This window comes from Pholcus phalangioides, unplaced genomic scaffold (genome assembly GCF_987345545.1).
Source record: "Pholcus phalangioides strain wild (caught in Gottingen) unplaced genomic scaffold, Ppha-v1.0 ptg000021l_1, whole genome shotgun sequence".
NCBI classification, from domain to species: Eukaryota; Metazoa; Arthropoda; class Arachnida; order Araneae; family Pholcidae; genus Pholcus; species Pholcus phalangioides.
This window is the reverse complement of record NW_028301614.1, coordinates 12228292-12239249: the sequence shown is the minus strand read 5'-3', so window position 1 is coordinate 12239249 and position 10958 is coordinate 12228292. Positions and strand designations below refer to the sequence as shown.

Sequence of the window (10958 nt, the reverse complement as noted above, 5' to 3'; positions counted from 1 at the left end):
TATCCGCAGAGATTACTAAATAGCATTATTGGCAATCCGCGAGATGAGATTCAACCCCTCCCCCTCCCCCCCCCCCCAGACACATAGACGGGTTTGGAGTCGAATGTTTACGATAACTGAATCCCGCGAAATTCCTGGGATCCCGGGATTGAGGGAAAAACCCGGAAACGTTAATCCCTAATCTCAGTAGTTCACGACAAATAACACTATGATCATTATCAGTCTGGAACTGGTCACGCAAAAACTTTCTCAAAGGAACTCACCCCCTTCCCCATCTAATTAATCGACCTCATTACCCAAAACCAATGATGCATATAATCAACAGTTATACTAAATTATTATCAGTGTGGTCATGCATATTTCGGATAGCTCATTCCAATCAACTTGCGATGAGTAATCAGTAGGTAATTAGTCGCAGGGCCGTTTTAAGAGCATCAAAAGCGCCTCCCCCAGGGTAAAATGATGTTTGTGGGCCCCCCCCCCTCCCCAATGGCTACACACACATGTGCCTACTAGTTTAAATACTTAGAAAAATTGTATCGAGATCCTATTATCACGAGGCCCCCGGACAGTGTCTGGATAAACCTATGCGTTAAGACGACGACACTGATTATAGTCGTCTCTTCGGACTGATCTGTTTCAGTTTTTCCGAAGATGAGTTGAAATTACCGAAGCCTTTATTAAAAAACCAAGATAATTTAATTTTTGTACTTTCATTTAATTTCAGGAGGCATCGAATGCCCTCGGAAAGATGATGCTTGTGAGCTCCCCCCAGCCTCCAAATGGCTACACACACACGTGTCTATTAGTTTGAATACTTACTTATAAAAATTGTGACGAGATCCTATTATCACGAGGCCACTCCGCACTTGAGGCCCCCCCCCCGGGCTGTGCCCGAGTGAGCCTTTTGCGTTAAGACGGCACTGATTACTCGTCTATTTGGGCTGATCTGTTTCAGTTTTTGAAGATATGTTGAAATGTATCGAAGCTTTTATTGAAAAACGCAAGATAAGCTATTTTTGTACTTTCTTTTAATTTGTGTTTTAAAAAAACATGAGGAAAAAAAATGACACATTGTATGTACATTATGTACACATGAACAATCCATTGGTATTTGAAAGGAAAAAAAAAATCGAAAAGTATGAGAGAAATTATTTACAACACGTATTTGGCTTCCTTTTACTTCATGACGTCGGAACGTACGTAGAATGAAATGTCCATTGGCACCTGCAAACACAGAAAATAAAGTTAAATATTATCTCGTTATCACCAAACATTCTTTACTACACAGGGCATCTCACGTTCTATAAAGAATACCAAACGTACAGAGTTAGTGAGAAATGAATTCATCATTTCAGAGAGCTCTGGAGTGCTAAGAATGAAACAAGATTCGTACAGTACAACTTGGTTAATTCGAACTCTTACGAACTCCCCTTGAGTTTTCCATTTAAATTAATGTCAAAATTTCTTGTTTAATTCGAATTTGTTTCGAATGTTTCAGATAATCCGAAGTTTGTATTTTGAAAAATCGTGACTTTTGTGTGAGCAAATTTAGTGTTTGGAATAATTTTACAAAAAGCCCCCCCCCCCCCCCAGATTTTGATTTTCTTAAACAAGTTGTTAAACAACAAGTTTTCAAAAAACAAATAAAGTTTGAAAATTCTTTTTTTCTCTACTCTTTCTTTGCTAATTTAATGCCCATTTTGACATTTTTTTCAGGTGGAGTGGTGCACCTCGAGACTGAGTAACACTTAATGCCGATTATGCTTTTCAAGGCGCAACATCTGAATCTTTTTGTCGGCATTAGGAGTATGAAAAGTGTCGGAATGTTCAGCTTGCAGTACGTTAATGAAAGTATATTTCCTTGATAGCATAAGAGAATGATAAACAAAATTTTGGGACCAGTTTTATAGCGGATGATCGTGCTGTTTCCGTAAATCATGCTTTGAACATTGTCAAGAAATTCTGCAGTAATATATATGCTGATTCCAGAACAGTGGAATAATGTAGCGGATAAAGATCAATTATCATAATTAATAAATTATTAAAATTTGGAGAAAAAGTTCCGTAACTGATGATAAAATTTAAATAATTGATAATTATTATCCCTTGTGTGAGTGCTGATGATTATGTTGCAATTCGTAGTCATTTTACGGATCCAGGATAGATTAATCGAATAATTCAAACTTTTTCCCAGTGACTTTGTGGCTTTCGAATTATATTCGAATATTTTTCAATTATTTTTTTTTTTTCTTGAATCTTTAAACTTTTCCCCCATGGTCCATATATCTTATATACTAAGTTTCATTCAAATTCATCAGAATGGGCGCTACATACGTCTGAGTAGTGTAAGTTTATTTACAGCCTCCTATATAAACAGTCCTTATTATAAGAAGATTTGAAATATCTCGTTTAAAAAAAAAAAGCTTGTTTTGAAACGAGAAACAAATGATAAAAACACTTAAACAACGGCCGGAAATCACTACTTACTGTAAATGAAGAAATATTCATTCATGGACTTTACCCAATCTCCATGTACCACGTCGTCTATTGATAGTGAATCGATTAAACCTGTTTGTGCAAGTAAATCCTACACGGTAGAATCTCGATAACCCTTGGTGACAGAGGCGGATTTAACGACGGGCCCTGACTTATGAAGGTCCCCGAAATAACCAAACTTTACACTTTTTTCTAATTTAAGGGGGTCCAATATTTTCTTTTGCGCCAGGGGCCTCGACCGACTTGAATGCGCTACTGCGTGGTGAACAGGACCGAAGCCACCTCGGATTACTGAATCCGAAAAACGATTTCTGCTTTTCGGGGAAGGTGTCTTAAACAAATCGACGCATTCGTACTTATTTACTCTTACCTATTTTATTCTTGGTTCAACAACTTAGTGCATTAAGATTATGGCTGCCCAGTCTCCGATGGAAGGCTGTCAAGCTCCACAGTGGCCAAGTCCGAGGCTGACAAGGCCTCCCATGTCCCTGAGACCCGATATGAATGTTGTGAAAAATTCTGGAGTGGGATCAAGATCCTTAACCATTTCACATACGAGTTTTTGGCAATAAATTTGGATTCTCTCTATTTGACGAATCGGTGATAAATCTGGTAACTATTGGTAACTAATCTTTCCTAACCTAATCACATGTTAGAAGAAGAAAAAGGGGAAAAGAAAAAATATAAAAAACGCGAAAACATTATAATATATAAGAGCGTTTTTTAGAGTCCTCTTTCGCCCTCACCCTACATGTTCTCTTTCGCTCTTACACGTATATACAGTAGTATAAAGATACATTATATATATGGAAAAATCATTAACAGTCGTATATAGAAAGAAAGGTGGGGGAAAAAAGAAACATTTCAGTTGACATAGGGTTATTATAAAGCTTCGCGATGGTGAAGAGAGAGAAAAGAAAGCCCAAAGAACTTGTCTGAATTTATTCCACAGGCATTCGGACGTAATATTACGTCCGTGATTGAAAAGGGGTTAAAAACTGAAATTACTCGAATTCGTCCGAAGAACCAAACAAAATGAAATAAAGCGAGTTCTCTTGTGAAAAACAGAAAGAGAGGTATGAGAAGTAATTCTCTGAAGAATTCCAACGCATCGAATTATCCGGAACCTCGAAGAACTTACGGGAAATGACTCGGATTATCGATACTCTACTGTACTTGCAAGCATATAAAAAATATCTAGTCTAACTAAAAATTATCTTTTTTTCCCCTGATTTCCCCAGAATACGGTTTCCACTGTTAGTGAATTTCTGCATGAGGGGAAGAAGAAAAAATACATTTCATTTCATTGATAGAAAGAGCGAGAGAAAAAAACACTGGAAAAGGGTTAGTTCTAACATTACCTTGAAGAGCCTCCCTGTTCGGATTGGATTTTGACTAAAAATTTGCGACTTCGCAACATTTGGCAGAGGATATTCACTCTGCCGGTGGCTGTTCATCGTCTTCGGAGAAGGCATCTGTTTCTTCGGCACTATTTTCTTCGACTGTGGATGCCTGAGAGTCAAGAGAAGACGTCTGTGGCTCCTCGGCGGACATGTCTTCTTCGAGGTCCTGCACGGATTCTTCGTTACTCGAAGACAACAGATTGTCGTCGTCGATCTTTTCTTGAGAATAATTACTTTCCTCCGCCCTCGAAGGAGTCCTAGACTGCTCCTTAAAACCGGTGTCTTTCGGGGAAGAGTCGTATCTGATTTGGGGTACTTGCCTACCAGAATTATCTAATCCACCGCCGTGTATGGGGGCACCGACACCACCAGGATAGATGTGAAAGTATCTTCTATCGTTCACGTGTGGTAGGTTTATTTTGCTTGGTGGCGGCCTGTTGTAACTCGGGTCTTTCTTGGGCTCTTCGTGGCCTTCCTGATAATAATCAGTTGGTACATAGTTCTGTACGTGAGGTCTACGTGGCACTGCGCTCAACCTTTTCCTACCAGATCGTGGCTCTTCTTCGAATGGCAAAGTGGGTCTCATTTTTGGGGGGCCTCTTCTGATAGGATTTCTAGTCTTGACGCTCGTGCTATGTTCTTCATGTTTTTGTACAGGTGCCGGCTTCTCGGGTTGGAGTCTCCGGCCATACCTCGGTCTTTTCGTCTTTGTAGCTACGGGCTCGTCATACAACGGGCTTTCTTCGGCGCTATCTTCGTATCTCACGTCACTGGAGATGTCATACTGCACTCGAGATTGTTCTTCAACCCGAGGGTGTGCTGGTAATGCTTTGCGAGTTTGAGGAGCTACTTTGCCTGCACTTCTGCTCGGATATTTATTGAAGTAGCTGAATACCCTGCCTTTCCTGTCTCTTCCAGGCTGAGGTGCAACGTTGTGTTCAGCTGGTTTTCTGCTTGCAGGTTGACGGATTTCTGGTGGACTGTGATTATAAAAATGACTTTGAGCTCGATGAGATGGCCTGGAAGGTGATGGGGGAGGTGGTGGCGGCGGTGAAGGTGCACCAGTGTTCCGAGAGCTTGGTCTTCCGAGTTCGAAATGACTTCTCAGGATTCCCCCTTTCCGTGGGACTGGCCGTTTTTTATCTTCGAACTTTGGTTTTTCCTCTCTTGGTTGCACAGCTGGCGCTGATGATGGTGGTGGTGGTGGTGCAGGACTACCAGCGTTCAAAGGCCGTGGTTTCCCGAGTTCAAAATGACTTCTTAGGATTCCTCCTTTTCCTGAGACCTGCTTCTTTTTCTCCTCGTACTTTGGTTCTGGCTCAACTGGTGGTGGCGACGGTGGGTCAACCTTAGGAGCTGGGTCGTATTGAACAGCATTATGGATTTTAGGGCGCTTGGTTACGATCTTTCTGAAGTAACGTCTGTCGTGTGGTGGGTGAGGCACGATTTTTGGGCCTTCGTCGTATACATGCACGTGTTCATGATGAACAATTTTAGGTGCAGCTGGATGAACATCGTGAGTGATTTCTGCTGGACCGTGAACAACGGCGGGGACTGAGTGATGATGATGATGATGGTGGTGGTGGTGATCATCGTCATCATGATCATCGTGAACATGATCATCATCATCATGACCATCGTGAACATGATCATCATCATCATGACCATCGTGAACATGATCATCGTGAACATGATCAATGTGATAATCTTCTACGTCGTGAGAATCATGATGAGGTACCACAGGCACTGCTGCATGATGATCGTGATGATCATCTACTGCGTGCACTGGTACAGGACCGTGGTGAGCAATTACGGCGGGAACCGGCTCATGGTGATGATGATGAGCAACCACGGTGGGAGTCAGTTCTTCGTGATGATGAGCAACAATGGGCAATGGCTCGTGACCATGGTGATCAACCACGGGCAATAGCTCATGGCCATGGTGAGTAACCACGGGCAATGGGTCATGATCATGATGGGAAGCTACTGTATGATCATGGTGAGCTACGACGTGCGCTGGTTCATGATCGTGGTGTGCAACTACGGACACTGGTTCATGATGATGGTCGGTGATTTCGGTCACTGGTTCATGATCGTCGTGAGCTACTACGGGCACTGGATCATGTTCGTGATGAACTTCTACGGGTTGTGGGTGATCATCGATATCATGATCATCGTCATAATGCCTAATTGGCGGATGGGGCAATTCTTCGATGCCTTTGTGTTTCGACACAACGGAGACTGCATCTAATGGCAGAGAAGAAATTCCTTTCACACCAGAGAGCAGACCACCAATGTGATATGGCACCGAAAGAGAAGTCAAGTCAAGTTTAGGGAAATCGGGAAGCAGCCCTTTATCGTAGATGCCATTAAGGTATGATAGATAGCCACCCAAAGGTTTTATAGGCCTCCACGGACTTTTGCTTTCCAAGTAGCTCTTCTGAAGCGGAACGATCGGCTGCCAAGGTTTGTTGTCCCAAGGGCCAGGCTTGAAACCGGCTAGCTTTGGCGAGTCGTAAGCGTTCGAAATGCCATCGACTGACGAGTGGGACAGCCCGTGAGATCCGGACCAGTCACCGAGTGATTCCGACGTGAACTTTGGAAACGAATCGTGCAGTTCTGCCAAATCAGAATGCAGGTTCCCCAAAGAAGATAATACATCATCTGATAGAAGGGCTGAAAAATCCACGTCGAACGTGGACATGACTCCACTCGATAGGCACACCGTCCATAGAATCTGTAACGAGTAGATATGCGTAAAATAAAGTTCGCAGCAATGGATGAGAGAAAAATAAATATGCTATATATACAACGCATTAAATACCATTTTATTACAAATAAGGTTTAAATAGGTAGGAGAAACATACCATGGAACAAGGGTTAAAACTACTAGGTTTGACCCTTAATGATCCCTTTGGTTCAAAGGGTCCTTTAAACTTCTTTATTGCAGCCAATTTGAAGATAAAAATTTAGAGATGCTTTTGCTCATAAGATGAGTTCATATTATTTCGATTTTATATTTTGAATTTGCTGGTGGATGTTTCAATTAACGCCAACAACTCTTTGCTCGCAGAGCATGGGATTTCACTAATTTATTAAAATGTTTCGTTTGCATTTCTTTTCTTTTTTCACCTCGAAGTTTGGAATCGGAATTTTTTTCCTTACTTAGTTTGAATCACACACAAAGAAGATAATTATATAATTGGAAAGTAGTGTTACTTGAATGCATTTACTTTATATGCGGTTTTTGAGGCCCTGTATAAGCAGTACAATTCGGAATAGATTTTTCTAAAGGATTTTCCCGGTTTTCTATACGTGTCAGTAACTATAACAAAGAATTATCAGCTCGGAAAAAAAAAATCATGCATTTAAGGATTAACTAAAAAAAATGAATGTTTATTCATTAATACTATTTTATTATCATTTTTACCGTCTAACGATCCGATCTGCCCCCCCCCCAGTGCCGTCTTAACGCATGGGCTTACCAGGGCACGGCCCGGGGGTCTCAAGAGAAGAGGGAGCTTCGAAAAAACCAGAAGTAGTTGAATTTTTCGGGAATTTGACAGGTAGGGCCTCGGAAAAATCACTTGGCCCGGGGGCCCATGATGCTCTTAAGACGGTCCTGCTGCCACCACAACACAGGTGATGAGAATGTAACATAAGGCCCCCTTTTACTGTTTACATATGAACTCAGAGATATATATATTTGTTAATTACCGATCTCCTAGCGTGTTAAACATATCCTCTCCTCTGCTTTGCTCACACTCTCAATTGAACATTTTGCACCAGGGTATGGGGCAGAGACCTTGGTTTTTCCAACCTATTTTAAAAAAATGAACTGCGTCTACAGGGTGATCTAAATTCATGAGACAAACTTTAAAAGATGATATAAGACACCCAAACAAGTATTTTCGGGTGTGGTCGAATCGCAATAGCAAAGGCAGTAGAGGGCTTTTTAATGAGTGCACAACAGCACTTCACCAAAAGCAAATATATTTTTCTGACGGATTTGTTGCAATAAGTGCAATCAGCCATTAACCCTACAATGCATGGTTTTTTTTTTAACTGATAATTTTTTCCATAATTAATGACGCATATAGAAAGCCGTGAAAAATATTTTCGAATTGTACTGCTCATACAGGGTCCCCATCTCATCTGCAATCACCGAAAAATTCGTTAATCGCGACAGTATGCAATTGTCCGGGTAAAATACGTTGTAAAAATTTTGTATGTTTGTTATTTTTCTTTTTTTTTTTACTAAAAATAAAGTGTTGAGGATTCTGCTACGAAGCTGGGCTGGAAGAGATCTCGGCAACGGGATAAGTCCAGTGGCAAAGTTCTGGCGTTCATTCATTCATGCTTATACAGGGTCTTATAGAGGACGTACAGGGACGTAAAATCGCATGTAGAATAAATGTATTGAAGTATTACCACTTTCCAAATATATATACAACGACCTTCTTCGTGATTCAAACCATAGAAAGAAAAAAAAATGGTTGAACTTCAACGTAAAAAAAAGAAAATAGGAAAAAAAGAAATGCAAATAAATCATTTTGACCCCACGGGGCATGATTAGCTTTTTTGACCGGTTGATGATTTATATTTCTTCTTTTAATTGAGTTTTAGTGCCATCTATGAACGGCTTTCGAACTAAAATGAAAAATGGGAATAATGAATGACTCAAACATGAAGTTGTCAATTGGCAATGGGAAAAGAAACATATTTAAAGTAGATGTTGCCATTCGGCAACAGTATGCACTGTATGGTGAAAGGGTGTAAAGGGTGCCGGGTTATTTTAATGTAGCAGGCCTTCTCATGGTGAAACTTGGATAACGCAAATCCTACCTCGTCATTATACATCTTGATCAGAGCAAGAACTGGAACCAGTTGGGGGGGGGTGGCAAAATTTAAGGGGCGGTCGTTTTAGATGAGAACAAAGAACACCGTTATAAAATTGTTGAACTTTAAAGTTGTGTGGGCGGCAAAAATCCTAGTTACGGCCCTGGATGATCATTGTTTGGAGCAGCATTTACTTGAGGGTCCTTGCACTAATAGAAAACAAACTCTAATCCAATCCGAAGCTGGATATGCACCCTCCAATGGTTGGTTTGATAGCACATACCCGCAGCAAATCCCCTTAAGAATATTACATATTTTCTTTTGATGAAAAAAGTGCCGTTGAGCACATTCTCTAAAAACATCCCCTACCGCCTTTGCTATCTTGATTCGACCGCACATTCTATGATCAAAAATACTTGTATTGGGGTGTCTTATTTCACCTGTTAAAGTTTGCCCCAATCACTGCTTACACGAGGAACGCAAATAAAAAAAAGTCGTTTCGTTGTAAAGCAATTCAATGCTGGAAAGGCTTTAGTATTAAAATTATTGAGAAGAGAGTGAAAATATTTTAACTTTTTTACTCACAACGACAATTACATTTTTAACAGAATTTTCGCATTTTGAATTTACATTTTTGATCACACCCTCGATCGTTGGTGCTGAAAACTTGAATGTCAAATATCTCAAACATGGAATTTTTTGCAAATGACTTTTCAGAACAGGCTCTACATTTCACTAATTAAAAGGTTTAGCACACGGGACACACACGCTGTCCCGTTCAGTGAAAAAGTTTTTTCGTATACGCGAGGGCTGATGTGGATATTCACCGAATATTGAAAGATCGTACACACCCCGCTTTGAAACTACGCAACGATTACTATTATTTTTATTTATTCAAAGGTCAATATTATACATTTAAAGATTAACACCAAAACAGGCATTTTCGAGTAAGCAGATTTGCATTGTAGACAAAAAAGAATAATTCCCTGTATTTACATTTTTAATAAAAACAGAATTTATGTATTTATACTTTTTTTTTATTTGTTCCTAAACATTGCTAGTTTGATGAGATGGAAGTATACGCTTCGAAAAGTGAAATATCAAGGCCATAGAGTGGTCAATCCCTTCAAATGGAGTGACTTGGGCACGACTTTGTATTCATTTTTCTCCATTATAATAGGTTACAAAAATATTATCATGCATATACAAATAACAAAAACTTTTTCTTTCTAGTGGTGCAAACTTTTAGTAAAAAATGTTAATTCCTAAGAGTAATTACACAATAAAAGTTTTACCAAAGTTCATTTACAAAACTTGAAAACCAATAAACGTATCGGTTACGTTCAAACGAATGTAACCAACAGGCTTATTGGTTATTTTTCAAGTTTTGTAAAAGATCTTTTGTCGAACTTCTATAGTGTAATCCAGGCCTAAGGAAGATAATACAAAAACTGTCCAAAATCTGTACTCAAGTCAACCCAGTTTACTGTACGCATAGGGAGAGACTTCGATAGTGTATTGGCATCGCATCGGAGATACACGATATTTTCTTTCGCTTTATCCAAGCAAGCATAGTATGCATAAATATAGATGAAGGGTAGGAAGAAGTTAATTTTCACACCGCGTAATACATGCAATACCTGTGTAAATTTTCGAAGGCTTCGCAATTTCCACGATGCACTGATAATTGAGAGGAACAGACAAAAGTGATAAAGAGTAGCTCACCATTGCCAAAGGAGCCATCTTGTTCATCGCCGCCATTGAACTGCGATACCACCTTGTTTTGATAAGAACCCGAGACGAAATGAATTTCTCTGCGAGTGCCACCGCCTATTTCTGTTATATACTTTTTCCTGTATACAAGATTGGGTAATTGCCGATACTCTAATTATAATCGAAAAGACACCGGACATCGATTCCTAATTTAGAAGCGCCACTATTTTTTTACCCCCTCTGGAATCACTTTTTTCTCTTTTCATATTAGATTAATCACTTTCCCATGAATGAATACATTTCTCTTTTGCCCACCCCCTTTCCCTTCTCGATTTTGTACACAGCATGTATTGTAACAGGTATGTGCGTAACCGGTTCGTTTATTCGGTTACTATCTATAGGTAACACGAACATTATGTACGGCCACGTGGTTTTTTGCTAACCGTGAACCCTCGGGCTTAGGAGTGTCAAGACGCGGTTTTGTTTTTGGAGTTTCCTCTTAGT

The 10958-nt window shown here is 40.0% G+C and overlaps 1 protein-coding gene across 1 annotated transcript; it reads right to left on the bottom strand.

The window, feature by feature from the left end:
* Positions 1-1013: 1013 nt before the first annotated feature.
* LOC149070635 (uncharacterized) lies at positions 1014-10574 on the bottom strand. Its single transcript, XM_089249119.1, has 3 exons — positions 10467-10574; positions 3861-6639; positions 1014-1227 (listed from the first exon to the last, which is right to left on the bottom strand). The coding sequence occupies exons 1-2, from the start codon at positions 10500-10502 to the stop codon at positions 3934-3936; spliced, it is 2742 nt and encodes a 913-aa protein (XP_089105245.1). The 5' UTR covers positions 10503-10574; the 3' UTR covers positions 1014-1227; positions 3861-3933.
* Between the last annotated feature and the right edge of the window lie 384 nt (positions 10575-10958).

What these genes read in the sequence shown, in the direction of transcription:
- LOC149070635 (XM_089249119.1), bottom strand. Translation starts at nt 10,502, where the DNA reads ATGGCGGCGATGAACAAGATGGCTCCTTTGGCAATG. An exon ending in AGATGGCTCCTTTGGCAATG is followed by an intron (nt 6,640 to 10,466) that starts GTGAGCTACTCT and finishes TACTCGTTACAG; the next exon opens with ATTCTATGGACGGTGTGCCT.